General features: G+C 55.3%; 4 protein-coding genes across 4 annotated transcripts; all 4 read left to right on the forward strand.

Moving 5' to 3' along the window:
* Positions 1–516: 516 nt before the first annotated feature.
* LOC136788905 (E3 ubiquitin-protein ligase Topors-like) lies at positions 517–2,184 on the forward strand. The gene is made up of 2 exons (XM_066987791.1): positions 517–761; positions 870–2,184. The coding sequence occupies exon 2, from the start codon at positions 955–957 to the stop codon at positions 1,894–1,896; it is 942 nt and encodes a 313-aa protein (XP_066843892.1). The 5' UTR covers positions 517–761; positions 870–954; the 3' UTR covers positions 1,897–2,184.
* A 2,933-nt stretch (positions 2,185–5,117) lies between these two features.
* Positions 5,118–6,787, forward strand: LOC136788911 (E3 ubiquitin-protein ligase Topors-like). The gene is made up of 2 exons (XM_066987796.1): positions 5,118–5,362; positions 5,471–6,787. Exon 2 carries the CDS (start codon positions 5,556–5,558, stop codon positions 6,495–6,497), a length of 942 nt encoding a protein of 313 aa, XP_066843897.1. The 5' UTR covers positions 5,118–5,362; positions 5,471–5,555; the 3' UTR covers positions 6,498–6,787.
* Positions 6,788–8,920: 2,133 nt separating this feature from the next.
* LOC136788909 (E3 ubiquitin-protein ligase Topors-like) lies at positions 8,921–11,368 on the forward strand. The gene is made up of 2 exons (XM_066987794.1): positions 8,921–9,945; positions 10,054–11,368. Exon 2 carries the CDS (start codon positions 10,139–10,141, stop codon positions 11,078–11,080), a length of 942 nt encoding a protein of 313 aa, XP_066843895.1. The 5' UTR covers positions 8,921–9,945; positions 10,054–10,138; the 3' UTR covers positions 11,081–11,368.
* A 2,934-nt stretch (positions 11,369–14,302) lies between these two features.
* On the forward strand, positions 14,303–15,970 carry LOC136788908 (E3 ubiquitin-protein ligase Topors-like). Its single transcript, XM_066987793.1, has 2 exons — positions 14,303–14,547; positions 14,656–15,970. The coding sequence occupies exon 2, from the start codon at positions 14,741–14,743 to the stop codon at positions 15,680–15,682; it is 942 nt and encodes a 313-aa protein (XP_066843894.1). The 5' UTR covers positions 14,303–14,547; positions 14,656–14,740; the 3' UTR covers positions 15,683–15,970.
* The last annotated feature ends 3,259 nt before the right edge of the window (positions 15,971–19,229 follow it).

Genomic DNA, 19,229 nt, shown 5'->3' on the forward strand with positions numbered 1-19,229 from the left:
GTGACTTGTGTTTGAGACATATGTAAATGGAACTAAGGTGTCAGAGTTTCACAGAGTGTCCCAGAGAGTCACAGAGTATTAGAGCATGTCCTGGTGAGCCAGAGTATCTCAGGACTCAAGGCAAGAGTCCCCCATAAACACCATTGCTAGCAGCACCCACAGGCACTGCCGTGAGCTCTCTTTTGACTCAGACCAAGACATTGCCTGTGGAATAGTCACATCTTTTATTTTTCTTTAATTGTAGCCTAGTGCAAGCCCTGCCAGTGGTGCTGGGGGGGGGGGGGGGGGCGGGGTTGGCAGAAACACATGCTGGGGCTGACGCACTACTGGAGAATGTGCTGCAGGTGAGGATGGCCCATTGCGATGTCTCAGTGATGGACTGTGACATCCCAGTGGCAATGTGCCCAGCTGGTGGGCGGTGATGTGCCCAGCTGGTGGGCGGTGATGTGCCCAGCAACTGTCTATGACATCCCCCTGGTGCTCCGGAATGTCTCCAGGTAACAGTTTGTGACTGCATGGCCCTCACCGCTTAAATCTGGGCACAGCAGCTCAGCCCAGCGGTTTGAGCCTCCCCTCCATCTGAGCATCTGTGCGAGGATTGGAGCGTGGAATTCGGCGAGCCACGGTGCTGGGTCGTGCTCTCAGAGCTGCTTTGTGCAGCTCTCAGAGGTACACGTCCCCAGAGCCACCTCTGCTGTTCTCCCAGCCCTGCTCCAACCAGGCAGCTGGGACATCCAGGAAGTGCACGTGCAGCAGCAAAGGTGAGCTGTGCGAGGACACCTCGCGCTGGCAGCTGGCAGCGGGGGTTCCTCCTTGAGGGACTCTCCCCAGGCCAGAGAGTGACGGTGGCCCCTCTCTTCCTCTTCCAGAGCAACACCCACTGCTGCAGCATCGGTGCGAGGGAGCGCATCGACACCTGCCGCTCCCCCCAGCCCACCGCAGCTGGTGGCGAGCATGGCCGCGGCGTTGAACACCCGCTGCCCGATATGCCTCGACACCTGGGGCAGCGCCGCTTACACTCTCCCATGCTTCCACCAGTTCTGCTTCCCGTGCATCCAGCGGTGGGCTGACAGCAAGCCCGAGTGCCCCCTCTGCAAGCAGAGGGTAACATCAATTGTGCACTCGGTTCAGGCTGATGACAAGTTCGAGGAGCTTGTCATCAGCCTGTCGGCAGCGGCATCTGCCGACAGAACCCCTGCCCAGGCACCCAGGCCTCTGGTGGGCGGCCTCCCCACAGACACCTGGGGCCAACTTTTCCGGGGGCACCCTGCTCTGCTCCAGCCCCTGCTCTCCTGGGTGCGCCAGGAGCTGGGGCGCATCTTCAGGACAAGGTGTCCAGAGGTGCACATCTTAGAGAACGCCATCAGGCAGACCCTGTGCCTGTTTGGAATGGAGGAAGAGCTCCTGGTCCAGCTGTTGGAGCTCGACCTCCACCACCACGCGGCAACATTTGTGCATGACCTCCTGGATGTTGCCGTGCAACTGTGCAGCAGGGAGGCCCACCGCCTGCTGGGCCTCAATGTTCCCCCTGCAGCTGAGCATCGGGAGACCAGCCCCGTGCCAGAAGCCGGCCCATCTGGCCTCGAAGGGGTGGCTCCTGGACCCGTCCCAGCCCCCTCTCTCCAGTCCGCCAGCTCCAGTGGGGATGAGGTGCCCGGCACATCGCATGAAGCGTTTCGAGGGAGTTCCAACCACCCTCACTCCACCCCTGCTGCAGAACCTGTGGAGCAGGCAGCACCTCGTGAGGAGCCACAGGAGGCCGCAGCAGGTCCCTCCAGCGCCAGGCGGGGCAGGGGCTGCCCACCTGGGGGGCCTCGGAGAGCCCCCAAGAGGAAGACCAACTCCTCCCAGGCCTCTGCACCACCTAAGAAGAGGCCACCCCGCCGGCGACAGTAGAGGACGCGCCAAGACCAGCGCCGGACAGCAGCTGGGACACACGCTGGCCCCAAAGGACCCAAAGGTCATCAGGGTCCTATTCCACCACACAGAGTACAAATAAAATCACAGAAAACGTGTCAGTGTTGCAAACAGCACAGTGGTCATTGCTATCCCCACCCCTGCTGCTTTCTCCTCCCTTTCCTGATGCCGTGCCCACTCTTTGCCCTGTTGCGTTGCTGCCCTGGCAGCACCCACTGCCCCGCTCCAGCCTGCGTCTCCGCAGCCGCTCCCAGGAAGGTGTTTCCAGCCTTGGGGGCTGCAGGCCAGCCCATGCCCCAGCCTCATCACCCCGGCCTGGCCTCCTCCTCACCGCAGCCTCTGACCCCACAGCTGGGGCTCTGCTCTCCTGCCAGCCTGCACTGCTGCTGCTGCGGCCCGGCCACAGTGGCACCCAGGTGCCTCCTGCACAGTCACGGCTTGGTGCTGCTGCTCTCACTGGGCATCTGGGGCTGTGCCCTGCCCAGGTGCAATCCCCAAGTTGCTCAGCGAGGGGAAGGGCAACTTGCTGCACCTGGGGAGGAACAAGCCCAGCATCAGGACAGGCTGGGGGCACGTGCCCGGAAAGGACCCAGGAGTCCTGTCGCACACCAACTTGACTGTGAGCCAGCAACGAGGCCTGGCCGCAGAGCAGGCAAATGCTGTCCTGGGCTGCACTGGGCGCGGTGTTGCCGGCAGCTCCAGAGAGGTGATCCTCTGCTCTGCCTAGCTCTGGGGAGGCCACAGCTGGAGTGCTGGGACCAGTGCTGGGCTCCCCAGTCCAAGACAGACCTGGGCGTGCTGGAGCGAGTCCGGTGGAGGGCCAAAGAGACGCGGGAGTGACTGGAGCAGCTCTGCTGCGAGGAGAGGCTGAGAGAGCTGGGACTGCTCAGCCTGGAGAAGAGGAGGCTCAGGGAAAATCTTAGAGCGGCCTTCCAAAATCTAAAGGTGACCAGGTGAAAAGCTGGGGAGAGACTCTTTATCAGGAATCATAGTGACAGGACTAGGAGTCGTAGATTTAAATTAAAAAAGAGTAGATTTAGATGAGATATAAGGAAGAAATTATTTAAAGGTCATGATGCACTGGAACAGGTTTCCCAGAGAAGCTGTGGATGCCCCATCCCTGGAAGACCAGGCTGGACGGGCCTTTGGGCAACCTGGTCTGGTGGGAGGTGTCCCTGCCCACAGTAGGGGGTTGGAGTTAGATGATCTTTAAGGTACTTTCCAACCCAAATCATTCTATGATTCTATGAATCTTCTAATACCTTCAGTAGAACTTACATATACCCACCGCAAGTAATACTGTTGATCAGCAAGTCCAAGTCCAGTTGCTATCATTAGAGCAGGGACAACATTTTTGCACTTTTCATAACTAGGAAACATATATATCCATCAGATGGCCCAATTTCAAGAAACACTTGGGGTTTAATAGTCAATTGGGGTTTAATAGTCAATTAAGCTGAGCTTCATCCTGGATAGGGGAGTGTTAGTGTTAGTGGTATGAAACAACATGCAGGAGGGAAGGGATGCCATCCAGAGGGACCTGGACAGGCCTGAGATGTGGGCCTGTGCGAACCTCGTGAGGTTCAACAGGACCAAATGCAGGTCCTGTACCCGGCTGGGGCAATCCCAAGCACAAATACAGGCTGGACTGAGAGCAGCCCCGAGGAAAAGGACCTGGGGGTGTTGGCTGACGAGAAGCTCAACATGAGCCAGCAATGTGCACTTGCAGCCCAGAAAGCCAGCCGTGTCCTGGGCTGCATCAAAAGAAGCGTGGCCAGCAGGGCAGGGAGGTGACTGTTCCCCTCTGCTCTCTTTTCGTGAGACCCCAGCTGGAGCCCTGCATTCAGATCTGGGGCCCCAGCACAAGAAGGAAATGGAAGTATTAGAACAAGTCCAGAGGAGGGCCAGGAGAATGATCAGAGAGCTGAAGCACCTCTCCTATGAAGACAGGCTGAGGGAGTTGGGGTTGTTCAGCCTGCAGAAGAGAAGGCTCCAGGGAGATCTTATAGAGACGCCTTCCAGTACCTAAACTGGGCTACCAGAAAGCAGAAGAGAGACTCTTTTATCAGGGAGTGCAGTGATAGGACAAGGCGTAATGGCTTTAAGCTAAAAGAGGGTAGATTTAGATGAGACACTTGGAAGAAATTCTTCATGATGAGGGTGGTGAGGCACTGGCACAGGTTGCCCTGAAAAGTTGTGGATGCCCCATCCCTGGAAGTGTGTAAGGCCAGGTTGGATGGTGCTTTGAGCAACCTGGTCTAGTGGGAAGTGTCCCTGTCCATGGCAGGAGTTGGAATTAGATGATTTTTAAGGTTGCTTCCAACCCAAATCATTCCATGTTTCTATGATTCGATGCTGAGCAATTGTTTCAACACACCAGCTGCTGAATGAATGCTTTTAAAATGTTTGTAACAGGGAACAGAGCAACAGGGATTTTTCTGAGAAGGTCATGTGTGATGTACTCTGTGTTATGTTGTCGTTACTGAATCCTGATTTGGCTTATCAGCTTGGAAATCAGGAAGCATACTGGATCACGGATCTTCTGTTGCAGCACACGAAAGTAAGGCAGCAGAAGGAAAGGTTCTGCCATGAACTCGTCCTTCAATTTTCCGCTAAGGTTTGAGAAGATGCAAAAAAAGGGACTGGGGGCTTCTTATTTAACCATTGGCATAGAAGAGCGATTTTGTGACTTGTGTTTGAGACATATGTAAATGGAACTAAGGTGTCAGAGTTTCACAGAGTGTCCCAGAGAGTCACAGAGTATTAGAGCATGTCCTGGTGAGCCAGAGTATCTCAGGACTCAAGGCAAGAGTCCCCCATAAACACCATTGCTAGCAGCACCCACAGGCACTGCCGTGAGCTCTCTTTTGACTCAGACCAAGACATTGCCTGTGGAATAGTCACATCTTTTATTTTTCTTTAATTGTAGCCTAGTGCAAGCCCTGCCAGTGGTGCTGGGGGGGGGGGGGGGGCGGGGTTGGCAGAAACACATGCTGGGGCTGAAGCACTACTGGAGAATGTGCTGCAGGTGAGGATGGCCCATTGCGATGTCTCAGTGATGGACTGTGACATCCCAGTGGCAATGTGCCCAGCTGGTGGGCGGTGATGTGCCCAGCTGGTGGGCGGTGATGTGCCCAGCAACTGTCTATGACATCCCCCTGGTGCTCCGGAATGTCTCCAGGTAACAGTTTGTGACTGCATGGCCCTCACCGCTTAAATCTGGGCACAGCAGCTCAGCCCAGCGGTTTGAGCCTCCCCTCCATCTGAGCATCTGTGCGAGGATTGGAGCGTGGAATTCGGCGAGCCACGGTGCTGGGTCGTGCTCTCAGAGCTGCTTTGTGCAGCTCTCAGAGGTACACGTCCCCAGAGCCACCTCTGCTGTTCTCCCAGCCCTGCTCCAACCAGGCAGCTGGGACATCCAGGAAGTGCACGTGCAGCAGCAAAGGTGAGCTGTGCGAGGACACCTCGCGCTGGCAGCTGGCAGCGGGGGTTCCTCCTTGAGGGACTCTCCCCAGGCCAGAGAGTGACGGTGGCCCCTCTCTTCCTCTTCCAGAGCAACACCCACTGCTGCAGCATCAGTGCGAGGGAGCGCATCGACACCTGCCGCTCCCCCCAGCCCACCGCAGCTGGTGGCGAGCATGGCCGCGGCGTTGAACACCCGCTGCCCGATATGCCTCGACACCTGGGGCAGCGCCGCTTACACTCTCCCATGCTTCCACCAGTTCTGCTTCCCGTGCATCCAGCGGTGGGCTGACAGCAAGCCCGAGTGCCCCCTCTGCAAGCAGAGGGTAACATCAATTGTGCACTCGGTTCAGGCTGATGACAAGTTCGAGGAGCTTGTCATCAGCCTGTCGGCAGCGGCATCTGCCGACAGAACCCCTGCCCAGGCACCCAGGCCTCTGGTGGGCGGCCTCCCCACAGACACCTGGGGCCAACTTTTCCGGGGGCACCCTGCTCTGCTCCAGCCCCTGCTCTCCTGGGTGCGCCAGGAGCTGGGGCGCATCTTCAGGACAAGGTGTCCAGAGGTGCACATCTTAGAGAACGCCATCAGGCAGACCCTGTGCCTGTTTGGAATGGAGGAAGAGCTCCTGGTCCAGCTGTTGGAGCTCGACCTCCACCACCACGCGGCAACATTTGTGCATGACCTCCTGGATGTTGCCGTGCAACTGTGCAGCAGGGAGGCCCACCGCCTGCTGGGCCTCAATGTTCCCCCTGCAGCTGAGCATCGGGAGACCAGCCCCGTGCCAGAAGCCGGCCCATCTGGCCTCGAAGGGGTGGCTCCTGGACCCGTCCCAGCCCCCTCTCTCCAGTCCGCCAGCTCCAGTGGGGATGAGGTGCCCGGCACATCGCATGAAGCGTTTCGAGGGAGTTCCAACCACCCTCACTCCACCCCTGCTGCAGAACCTGTGGAGCAGGCAGCACCTCGTGAGGAGCCACAGGAGGCCGCAGCAGGTCCCTCCAGCGCCAGGCGGGGCAGGGGCTGCCCACCTGGGGGGCCTCGGAGAGCCCCCAAGAGGAAGACCAACTCCTCCCAGGCCTCTGCACCACCTAAGAAGAGGCCACCCCGCCGGCGACAGTAGAGGACGCGCCAAGACCAGCGCCGGACAGCAGCTGGGACACACGCTGGCCCCAAAGGACCCAAAGGTCATCAGGGTCCTATTCCACCACACAGAGTACAAATAAAATCACAGAAAACGTGTCAGTGTTGCAAACAGCACAGTGGTCATTGCTATCCCCACCCCTGCTGCTTTCTCCTCCCTTTCCTGATGCCGTGCCCACTCTTTGCCCTGTTGCGTTGCTGCCCTGGCAGCACCCACTGCCCCGCTCCAGCCTGCGTCTCCGCAGCCGCTCCCAGGAAGGTGTTTCCAGCCTTGGGGGCTGCAGGCCAGCCCATGCCCCAGCCTCATCACCCCGGCCTGGCCTCCTCCTCACCGCAGCCTCTGACCCCACAGCTGGGGCTCTGCTCTCCTGCCAGCCTGCACTGCTGCTGCTGCGGCCCGGCCACAGTGGCACCCAGGTGCCTCCTGCACAGTCACGGCTTGGTGCTGCTGCTCTCACTGGGCATCTGGGGCTGTGCCCTGCCCAGGTGCAATCCCCAAGTTGCTCAGCGAGGGGAAGGGCAACTTGCTGCACCTGGGGAGGAACAAGCCCAGCATCAGGACAGGCTGGGGGCACGTGCCCGGAAAGGACCCAGGAGTCCTGTCGCACACCAACTTGACTGTGAGCCAGCAACGAGGCCTGGCCGCAGAGCAGGCAAATGCTGTCCTGGGCTGCACTGGGCGCGGTGTTGCCGGCAGCTCCAGAGAGGTGATCCTCTGCTCTGCCTAGCTCTGGGGAGGCCACAGCTGGAGTGCTGGGACCAGTGCTGGGCTCCCCAGTCCAAGACAGACCTGGGCGTGCTGGAGCGAGTCCGGTGGAGGGCCAAAGAGACGCGGGAGTGACTGGAGCAGCTCTGCTGCGAGGAGAGGCTGAGAGAGCTGGGACTGCTCAGCCTGGAGAAGAGGAGGCTCAGGGAAAATCTTAGAGCGGCCTTCCAAAATCTAAAGGTGACCAGGTGAAAAGCTGGGGAGAGACTCTTTATCAGGAATCATAGTGACAGGACTAGGAGTCGTAGATTTAAATTAAAAAAGAGTAGATTTAGATGAGATATAAGGAAGAAATTATTTAAAGGTCATGATGCACTGGAACAGGTTTCCCAGAGAAGCTGTGGATGCCCCATCCCTGGAAGACCAGGCTGGACGGGCCTTTGGGCAACCTGGTCTGGTGGGAGGTGTCCCTGCCCACAGTAGGGGGTTGGAGTTAGATGATCTTTAAGGTACTTTCCAACCCAAATCATTCTATGATTCTATGAATCTTCTAATACCTTCAGTAGAACTTACATATACCCACCGCAAGTAATACTGTTGATCAGCAAGTCCAAGTCCAGTTGCTATCATTAGAGCAGGGACAACATTTTTGCACTTTTCATAACTAGGAAACATATATATCCATCAGATGGCCCAATTTCAAGAAACACTTGGGGTTTAATAGTCAATTGGGGTTTAATAGTCAATTAAGCTGAGCTTCATCCTGGATAGGTGAGTGTTAGTGTTAGTGGTATGAAACAACATGCAGGAGGGAAGGGATGCCATCCAGAGGGACCTGGACAGGCCTGAGATGTGGGCCTGTGCGAACCTCGTGAGGTTCAACAGGACCAAATGCAGGTCCTGTACCCGGCTGGGGCAATCCCAAGCACAAATACAGGCTGGACTGAGAGCAGCCCCGAGGAAAAGGACCTGGGGGTGTTGGCTGACGAGAAGCTCAACATGAGCCAGCAATGTGCACTTGCAGCCCAGAAAGCCAGCCGTGTCCTGGGCTGCATCAAAAGAAGCGTGGCCAGCAGGGCAGGGAGGTGACTGTTCCCCTCTGCTCTCTTTTCGTGAGACCCCAGCTGGAGCCCTGCATTCAGATCTGGGGCCCCAGCACAAGAAGGAAATGGAAGTATTAGAACAAGTCCAGAGGAGGGCCAGGAGAATGATCAGAGAGCTGAAGCACCTCTCCTATGAAGACAGGCTGAGGGAGTTGGGGTTGTTCAGCCTGCAGAAGAGAAGGCTCCAGGGAGATCTTATAGAGACGCCTTCCAGTACCTAAACTGGGCTACCAGAAAGCAGAAGAGAGACTCTTTTATCAGGGAGTGCAGTGATAGGACAAGGCGTAATGGCTTTAAGCTAAAAGAGGGTAGATTTAGATGAGACACTTGGAAGAAATTCTTCATGATGAGGGTGGTGAGGCACTGGCACAGGTTGCCCTGAAAAGTTGTGGATGCCCCATCCCTGGAAGTGTGTAAGGCCAGGTTGGATGGTGCTTTGAGCAACCTGGTCTAGTGGGAAGTGTCCCTGTCCATGGCAGGAGTTGGAATTAGATGATTTTTAAGGTTGCTTCCAACCCAAATCATTCCGTGTTTCTATGATTCGATGCTGAGCAATTGTTTCAACACACCAGCTGCTGAATGAATGCTTTTAAAATGTTTGTAACAGGGAACAGAGCAACAGGGATTTTTCTGAGAAGGTCATGTGTGATGTACTCTGTGTTATGTTGTCGTTACTGAATCCTGATTTGGCTTATCAGCTTGGAAATCAGGAAGCATACTGGATCACGGATCTTCTGTTGCAGCACACGAAAGTAAGGCAGCAGAAGGAAAGGTTCTGCCATGAACTCGTCCTTCAATTTTCCGCTAAGGTTTGAGAAGATGCAAAAAAAGGGACTGGGGGCTTCTTATTTAACCATTGGCATAGAAGAGCGATTTTGTGACTTGTGTTTGAGACATATGTAAATGGAACTAAGGTGTCAGAGTTTCACAGAGTGTCCCAGAGAGTCACAGAGTATTAGAGCATGTCCTGGTGAGCCAGAGTATCTCAGGACTCAAGGCAAGAGTCCCCCATAAACACCATTGCTAGCAGCACCCACAGGCACTGCCGTGAGCTCTCTTTTGACTCAGACCAAGACATTGCCTGTGGAATAGTCACATCTTTTATTTTTCTTTAATTGTAGCCTAGTGCAAGCCCTGCCAGTGGTGCTGGGGGGGGGGGGGGGGGGGGGCGGGGTTGGCAGAAACACATGCTGGGGCTGAAGCACTACTGGAGAATGTGCTGCAGGTGAGGATGGCCCATTGCGATGTCTCAGTGATGGACTGTGACATCCCAGTGGCAATGTGCCCAGCTGGTGGGCGGTGATGTGCCCAGCAACTGTCTATGACATCCCCCTGGTGCTCCGGAATGTCTCCAGGTAACAGTTTGTGACTGCATGGCCCTCACCGCTTAAATCTGGGCACAGCAGCTCAGCCCAGCGGTTTGAGCCTCCCCTCCATCTGAGCATCTGTGCGAGGATTGGAGCGTGGAATTCGGCGAGCCACGGTGCTGGGTCGTGCTCTCAGAGCTGCTTTGTGCAGCTCTCAGAGGTACACGTCCCCAGAGCCACCTCTGCTGTTCTCCCAGCCCTGCTCCAACCAGGCAGCTGGGACATCCAGGAAGTGCACGTGCAGCAGCAAAGGTGAGCTGTGCGAGGACACCTCGCGCTGGCAGCTGGCAGCGGGGGTTCCTCCTTGAGGGACTCTCCCCAGGCCAGAGAGTGACGGTGGCCCCTCTCTTCCTCTTCCAGAGCAACACCCACTGCTGCAGCATCGGTGCGAGGGAGCGCATCGACACCTGCCGCTCCCCCCAGCCCACCGCAGCTGGTGGCGAGCATGGCCGCGGCGTTGAACACCCGCTGCCCGATATGCCTCGACACCTGGGGCAGCGCCGCTTACACTCTCCCATGCTTCCACCAGTTCTGCTTCCCGTGCATCCAGCGGTGGGCTGACAGCAAGCCCGAGTGCCCCCTCTGCAAGCAGAGGGTAACATCAATTGTGCACTCGGTTCAGGCTGATGACAAGTTCGAGGAGCTTGTCATCAGCCTGTCGGCAGCGGCATCTGCCGACAGAACCCCTGCCCAGGCACCCAGGCCTCTGGTGGGCGGCCTCCCCACAGACACCTGGGGCCAACTTTTCCGGGGGCACCCTGCTCTGCTCCAGCCCCTGCTCTCCTGGGTGCGCCAGGAGCTGGGGCGCATCTTCAGGACAAGGTGTCCAGAGGTGCACATCTTAGAGAACGCCATCAGGCAGACCCTGTGCCTGTTTGGAATGGAGGAAGAGCTCCTGGTCCAGCTGTTGGAGCTCGACCTCCACCACCACGCGGCAACATTTGTGCATGACCTCCTGGATGTTGCCGTGCAACTGTGCAGCAGGGAGGCCCACCGCCTGCTGGGCCTCAATGTTCCCCCTGCAGCTGAGCATCGGGAGACCAGCCCCGTGCCAGAAGCCGGCCCATCTGGCCTCGAAGGGGTGGCTCCTGGACCCGTCCCAGCCCCCTCTCTCCAGTCCGCCAGCTCCAGTGGGGATGAGGTGCCCGGCACATCGCATGAAGCGTTTCGAGGGAGTTCCAACCACCCTCACTCCACCCCTGCTGCAGAACCTGTGGAGCAGGCAGCACCTCGTGAGGAGCCACAGGAGGCCGCAGCAGGTCCCTCCAGCGCCAGGCGGGGCAGGGGCTGCCCACCTGGGGGGCCTCGGAGAGCCCCCAAGAGGAAGACCAACTCCTCCCAGGCCTCTGCACCACCTAAGAAGAGGCCACCCCGCCGGCGACAGTAGAGGACGCGCCAAGACCAGCGCCGGACAGCAGCTGGGACACACGCTGGCCCCAAAGGACCCAAAGGTCATCAGGGTCCTATTCCACCACACAGAGTACAAATAAAATCACAGAAAACGTGTCAGTGTTGCAAACAGCACAGTGGTCATTGCTATCCCCACCCCTGCTGCTTTCTCCTCCCTTTCCTGATGCCGTGCCCACTCTTTGCCCTGTTGCGTTGCTGCCCTGGCAGCACCCACTGCCCCGCTCCAGCCTGCGTCTCCGCAGCCGCTCCCAGGAAGGTGTTTCCAGCCTTGGGGGCTGCAGGCCAGCCCATGCCCCAGCCTCATCACCCCGGCCTGGCCTCCTCCTCACCGCAGCCTCTGACCCCACAGCTGGGGCTCTGCTCTCCTGCCAGCCTGCACTGCTGCTGCTGCGGCCCGGCCACAGTGGCACCCAGGTGCCTCCTGCACAGTCACGGCTTGGTGCTGCTGCTCTCACTGGGCATCTGGGGCTGTGCCCTGCCCAGGTGCAATCCCCAAGTTGCTCAGCGAGGGGAAGGGCAACTTGCTGCACCTGGGGAGGAACAAGCCCAGCATCAGGACAGGCTGGGGGCACGTGCCCGGAAAGGACCCAGGAGTCCTGTCGCACACCAACTTGACTGTGAGCCAGCAACGAGGCCTGGCCGCAGAGCAGGCAAATGCTGTCCTGGGCTGCACTGGGCACGGTGTTGCCGGCAGCTCCAGAGAGGTGATCCTCTGCTCTGCCTAGCTCTGGGGAGGCCACAGCTGGAGTGCTGGGACCAGTGCTGGGCTCCCCAGTCCAAGACAGACCTGGGCGTGCTGGAGCGAGTCCGGTGGAGGGCCAAAGAGACGCGGGAGTGACTGGAGCAGCTCTGCTGCGAGGAGAGGCTGAGAGAGCTGGGACTGCTCAGCCTGGAGAAGAGGAGGCTCAGGGAAAATCTTAGAGCGGCCTTCCAAAATCTAAAGGTGACCAGGTGAAAAGCTGGGGAGAGACTCTTTATCAGGAATCATAGTGACAGGACTAGGAGTCGTAGATTTAAATTAAAAAAGAGTAGATTTAGATGAGATATAAGGAAGAAATTATTTAAAGGTCATGATGCACTGGAACAGGTTTCCCAGAGAAGCTGTGGATGCCCCATCCCTGGAAGACCAGGCTGGACGGGCCTTTGGGCAACCTGGTCTGGTGGGAGGTGTCCCTGCCCACAGTAGGGGGTTGGAGTTAGATGATCTTTAAGGTACTTTCCAACCCAAATCATTCTATGATTCTATGAATCTTCTAATACCTTCAGTAGAACTTACATATACCCACCGCAAGTAATACTGTTGATCAGCAAGTCCAAGTCCAGTTGCTATCATTAGAGCAGGGACAACATTTTTGCACTTTTCATAACTAGGAAACATATATATCCATCAGATGGCCCAATTTCAAGAAACACTTGGGGTTTAATAGTCAATTGGGGTTTAATAGTCAATTAAGCTGAGCTTCATCCTGGATAGGTGAGTGTTAGTGTTAGTGGTATGAAACAACATGCAGGAGGGAAGGGATGCCATCCAGAGGGACCTGGACAGGCCTGAGATGTGGGCCTGTGCGAACCTCGTGAGGTTCAACAGGACCAAATGCAGGTCCTGTACCCGGCTGGGGCAATCCCAAGCACAAATACAGGCTGGACTGAGAGCAGCCCCGAGGAAAAGGACCTGGGGGTGTTGGCTGACGAGAAGCTCAACATGAGCCAGCAATGTGCACTTGCAGCCCAGAAAGCCAGCCGTGTCCTGGGCTGCATCAAAAGAAGCGTGGCCAGCAGGGCAGGGAGGTGACTGTTCCCCTCTGCTCTCTTTTCGTGAGACCCCAGCTGGAGCCCTGCATTCAGATCTGGGGCCCCAGCACAAGAAGGAAATGGAAGTATTAGAACAAGTCCAGAGGAGGGCCAGGAGAATGATCAGAGAGCTGAAGCACCTCTCCTATGAAGACAGGCTGAGGGAGTTGGGGTTGTTCAGCCTGCAGAAGAGAAGGCTCCAGGGAGATCTTATAGAGACGCCTTCCAGTACCTAAACTGGGCTACCAGAAAGCAGAAGAGAGACTCTTTTATCAGGGAGTGCAGTGATAGGACAAGGCGTAATGGCTTTAAGCTAAAAGAGGGTAGATTTAGATGAGACACTTGGAAGAAATTCTTCATGATGAGGGTGGTGAGGCACTGGCACAGGTTGCCCTGAAAAGTTGTGGATGCCCCATCCCTGGAAGTGTGTAAGGCCAGGTTGGATGGTGCTTTGAGCAACCTGGTCTAGTGGGAAGTGTCCCTGTCCATGGCAGGAGTTGGAATTAGATGATTTTTAAGGTTGCTTCCAACCCAAATCATTCCATGTTTCTATGATTCGATGCTGAGCAATTGTTTCAACACACCAGCTGCTGAATGAATGCTTTTAAAATGTTTGTAACAGGGAACAGAGCAACAGGGATTTTTCTGAGAAGGTCATGTGTGATGTACTCTGTGTTATGTTGTCGTTACTGAATCCTGATTTGGCTTATCAGCTTGGAAATCAGGAAGCATACTGGATCACGGATCTTCTGTTGCAGCACACGAAAGTAAGGCAGCAGAAGGAAAGGTTCTGCCATGAACTCGTCCTTCAATTTTCCGCTAAGGTTTGAGAAGATGCAAAAAAAGGGACTGGGGGCTTCTTATTTAACCATTGGCATAGAAGAGCGATTTTGTGACTTGTGTTTGAGACATATGTAAATGGAACTAAGGTGTCAGAGTTTCACAGAGTGTCCCAGAGAGTCACAGAGTATTAGAGCATGTCCTGGTGAGCCAGAGTATCTCAGGACTCAAGGCAAGAGTCCCCCATAAACACCATTGCTAGCAGCACCCACAGGCACTGCCGTGAGCTCTCTTTTGACTCAGACCAAGACATTGCCTGTGGAATAGTCACATCTTTTATTTTTCTTTAATTGTAGCCTAGTGCAAGCCCTGCCAGTGGTGCTGGGGGGGGGGGGGGGGGCGGGGTTGGCAGAAACACATGCTGGGGCTGAAGCACTACTGGAGAATGTGCTGCAGGTGAGGATGGCCCATTGCGATGTCTCAGTGATGGACTGTGACATCCCAGTGGCAATGTGCCCAGCTGGTGGGCGGTGATGTGCCCAGCTGGTGGGCGGTGATGTGCCCAGCAACTGTCTATGACATCCCCCTGGTGCTCCGGAATGTCTCCAGGTAACAGTTTGTGACTGCATGGCCCTCACCGCTTAAATCTGGGCACAGCAGCTCAGCCCAGCGGTTTGAGCCTCCCCTCCATCTGAGCATCTGTGCGAGGATTGGAGCGTGGAATTCGGCGAGCCACGGTGCTGGGTCGTGCTCTCAGAGCTGCTTTGTGCAGCTCTCAGAGGTACACGTCCCCAGAGCCACCTCTGCTGTTCTCCCAGCCCTGCTCCAACCAGGCAGCTGGGACATCCAGGAAGTGCACGTGCAGCAGCAAAGGTGAGCTGTGCGAGGACACCTCGCGCTGGCAGCTGGCAGCGGGGGTTCCTCCTTGAGGGACTCTCCCCAGGCCAGAGAGTGACGGTGGCCCCTCTCTTCCTCTTCCAGAGCAACACCCACTGCTGCAGCATCGGTGCGAGGGAGCGCATCGACACCTGCCGCTCCCCCCAGCCCACCGCAGCTGGTGGCGAGCATGGCCGCGGCGTTGAACACCCGCTGCCCGATATGCCTCGACACCTGGGGCAGCGCCGCTTACACTCTCCCATGCTTCCACCAGTTCTGCTTCCCGTGCATCCAGCGGTGGGCTGACAGCAAGCCCGAGTGCCCCCTCTGCAAGCAGAGGGTAACATCAATTGTGCACTCGGTTCAGGCTGATGACAAGTTCGAGGAGCTTGTCATCAGCCTGTCGGCAGCGGCATCTGCCGACAGAACCCCTGCCCAGGCACCCAGGCCTCTGGTGGGCGGCCTCCCCACAGACACCTGGGGCCAACTTTTCCGGGGGCACCCTGCTCTGCTCCAGCCCCTGCTCTCCTGGGTGCGCCAGGAGCTGGGGCGCATCTTCAGGACAAGGTGTCCAGAGGTGCACATCTTAGAGAACGCCATCAGGCAGACCCTGTGCCTGTTTGGAATGGAGGAAGAGCTCCTGGTCCAGCTGTTGGAGCTCGACCTCCACCACCACGCGGCAACATTTGTGCATGACCTCCTGGATGTTGCCGTGCAACTGTGCAGCAGGGAGGCCCACCGCCTGCTGGGCCTCAATGTTCCCCCTGCAGCTGAGCATCGGGAGACCAGCCCCGTGCCAGAAGCCGGCCCATCTGGCCTCGAAGGGGTGGCTCCTGGACCCGTCCCAGCCCCCTCTCTCCAGTCCGCCAGCTCCAGTGGGGATGAGGTGCCCGGCACATCGCATGAAGCGTTTCGAGGGAGTTCCAACCACCCTCACTCCACCCCTGCTGCAGAACCTGTGGAGCAGGCAGCACCTCGTGAGGAGCCACAGGAGGCCGCAGCAGGTCCCTCCAGCGCCAGGCGGGGCAGGGGCTGCCCACCTGGGGGGCCTCGGAGAGCCCCCAAGAGGAAGACCAACTCCTCCCAGGCCTCTGCACCACCTAAGAAGAGGCCACCCCGCCGGCGACAGTAGAGGACGCGCCAAGACCAGCGCCGGACAGCAGCTGGGACACACGCTGGCCCCAAAGGACCCAAAGGTCATCAGGGTCCTATTCCACCACACAGAGTACAAATAAAATCACAGAAAACGTGTCAGTGTTGCAAACAGCACAGTGGTCATTGCTATCCCCACCCCTGCTGCTTTCTCCTCCCTTTCCTGATGCCGTGCCCACTCTTTGCCCTGTTGCGTTGCTGCCCTGGCAGCACCCACTGCCCCGCTCCAGCCTGCGTCTCCGCAGCCGCTCCCAGGAAGGTGTTTCCAGCCTTGGGGGCTGCAGGCCAGCCCATGCCCCAGCCTCATCACCCCGGCCTGGCCTCCTCCTCACCGCAGCCTCTGACCCCACAGCTGGGGCTCTGCTCTCCTGCCAGCCTGCACTGCTGCTGCTGCGGCCCGGCCACAGTGGCACCCAGGTGCCTCCTGCACAGTCACGGCTTGGTGCTGCTGCTCTCACTGGGCATCTGGGGCTGTGCCCTGCCCAGGTGCAATCCCCAAGTTGCTCAGCGAGGGGAAGGGCAACTTGCTGCACCTGGGGAGGAACAAGCCCAGCATCAGGACAGGCTGGGGGCACGTGCCCGGAAAGGACCCAGGAGTCCTGTCGCACACCAACTTGACTGTGAGCCAGCAACGAGGCCTGGCCGCAGAGCAGGCAAATGCTGTCCTGGGCTGCACTGGGCACGGTGTTGCCGGCAGCTCCAGAGAGGTGATCCTCTGCTCTGCCTAGCTCTGGGGAGGCCACAGCTGGAGTGCTGGGACCAGTGCTGGGCTCCCCAGTCCAAGACAGACCTGGGCGTGCTGGAGCGAGTCCGGTGGAGGGCCAAAGAGACGCGGGAGTGACTGGAGCAGCTCTGCTGCGAGGAGAGGCTGAGAGAGCTGGGACTGCTCAGCCTGGAGAAGAGGAGGCTCAGGGAAAATCTTAGAGCGGCCTTCCAAAATCTAAAGGTGACCAGGTGAAAAGCTGGGGAGAGACTCTTTATCAGGAATCATAGTGACAGGACTAGGAGTCGTAGATTTAAATTAAAAAAGAGTAGATTTAGATGAGATATAAGGAAGAAATTATTTAAAGGTCATGATGCACTGGAACAGGTTTCCCAGAGAAGCTGTGGATGCCCCATCCCTGGAAGACCAGGCTGGACGGGCCTTTGGGCAACCTGGTCTGGTGGGAGGTGTCCCTGCCCACAGTAGGGGGTTGGAGTTAGATGATCTTTAAGGTACTTTCCAACCCAAATCATTCTATGATTCTATGAATCTTCTAATACCTTCAGTAGAACTTACATATACCCACCGCAAGTAATACTGTTGATCAGCAAGTCCAAGTCCAGTTGCTATCATTAGAGCAGGGACAACATTTTTGCACTTTTCATAACTAGGAAACATATATATCCATCAGATGGCCCAATTTCAAGAAACACTTGGGGAAAAGAGTCAACGTCCATTGACCAAAGACAACATCTGTTGATACAGCTACATAGAAGACAGCAATTACAGCCATAGAAAGAAGGAGATCTTTCTAACAAATGCACACAAAAACATGTTACTGTTGTCTAAGAAGCAGCTGACACATTCAGCAGTGTTGAAGAGCATAAACTGCATGCACTGTGTAGCTTGTTACCTGTGTTCTCTGTTGACAATTGCACATTTAACTGACCGAAGTGAGAAACAAATCACAGGTACTTAAAACCTTTCCAGCTGGAGCACAACAGGTTTTCCTCCCAGAGCACAGGCTGTGTGGTAGTGGAATGTGGGCTGACAGATAAAACATGTTTCCTTCAGAAAAGTCCTGCAGCCAAAAGAAACTTCACAACTGAGTGAAACTCTGCCAGATGTAAATGGAGGGAAAAAAAAAAAAAAAAAAAAGTTTTCAGTTTGTACAGTGGTACACATAGAACAAAAAAGGAAAAAAGTCTTTTTTTTTTTGATTGTTCTCTAGACTGGATGAGTCTGACTTGTAATCTTTACCCAGCCTTCACCAACCCCATAACTTCTCATGCATCTCATAACTGTAAATAAATCTATAACACAGGGAATTCAAGTCTTCCTCAAGTCCTCTGTCCTATGGGTTCACTTCCTTCCCACTCTACAACATTAATCTGTCTCTCTCTTTTTTTCCTCTTTTTCCTCAAACAGAAAAATCCTGAAAAATATCTGTTTCACCATGCCCTGCTTCCTCACTGGGAGTGGTGGGATGGACCCTGGCTGCCAGGCCCTGCCCACCCCACAGAGCAGCCCCTGGTCCCCATGGTGCCATCATACCTTCAGAGAAGGACAAACAAAACATGCATCATTGCTGTTGATAACCAATACTGAGAATTTTTTTTGCAATTAGCTGTAGTGAGTACACAGCAGCAAGTGTGAGCTCCAAGATAACACTAACCTTACTATATAAAAAACAATTTTATCTTCTGTCATTTTTCAGTCCCTCATCTGGCATTACTCCACATCCTCCATGTTCAAATTTTACTGGTCAGTTAAATTCACTGCTGGAAATTTATGAGTTCTTCTGGAATTTAGAAGACAGATTCTCAGGTTATATGAGGGATTGTACACATCAACACAAGCATAAATGACAAAAACCTCTTAGCTCTGTGGAATTGTGACCATCCTAATTTTTAAACAGTGAATAGAAACAACTGTTCCTATGTAGATCTGTAGGTGTAACACAGATATTATATCACAGTATTATGCTCAGATGTTTCCTGAAGTTTTGTCTCCTATCCTTTGACTCTGATATGCATTTCTGTTCTTTCTGTTTGGGGGGTAAGAATCCTTCTGTTCTGAAGAGATGATGAACTTTTCATAATTACTCTTCTCTGTTTGGAGTAAGTCCATGCAGCAGCTGGAGTCTCACACAGCTTGTCCTGTCGGGCTGCCCAGTTCTTTCTCAGAAGAATCTGAGGATGGAGCCCTTCACCTCCAGAAGACTGTGAAAGTTGGAGAGGAAATTGTCATTAATTTCTCCAATGACTCACCTGCACATTTGGAAAAGCTAGGTAAGATTTATGCACACATTGCATGATGCTGAGCTGATTTCATTCTTTTTCCTGCTGCTCCCTGAAGTTTTCCCTCCACTCTGAGAAACAACTCTAGGAGGCAATTTTAGTCATCCAGGCAGTAATTATTCAGAAATTTCACAGCATTTATGTTCATGTTATGCAATCTTACACAAACACCTGCTAGTACACACTGTTCAGGGTCACTCTGTCATTGTATAAGCTCTCAACTAGAAAAACAAACCCAAATCAACAGCTCCTAGTGGGAATGGTTCCACAGTTTGGTCTGATGCTGATTGCCGTGCAGAGCTGGCACAAAAATAGAACATATCTTCATAGACAAGCAATTCACGTTACATAGTGTCTGGGAACATGTTTTAATCCCTCAAATGTTCATGGACCTCCTCAGACACAAGGACAAATTGTTTTTCCCCCAAAAATTCAACAGTTCTTTCAAAAGTTCAATTGAATCAGGGGGGGTTTACATAAATTCTAGTTTGGATAGGCTAGCCAAACAGTATATGTATTTAAAA

The sequence above is a fragment of the Anser cygnoides genome, chromosome Z, assembly GCF_040182565.1.
Source record: "Anser cygnoides isolate HZ-2024a breed goose chromosome Z, Taihu_goose_T2T_genome, whole genome shotgun sequence".
Lineage (NCBI taxonomy): Eukaryota > Metazoa > Chordata > Aves > Anseriformes > Anatidae > Anser > Anser cygnoides.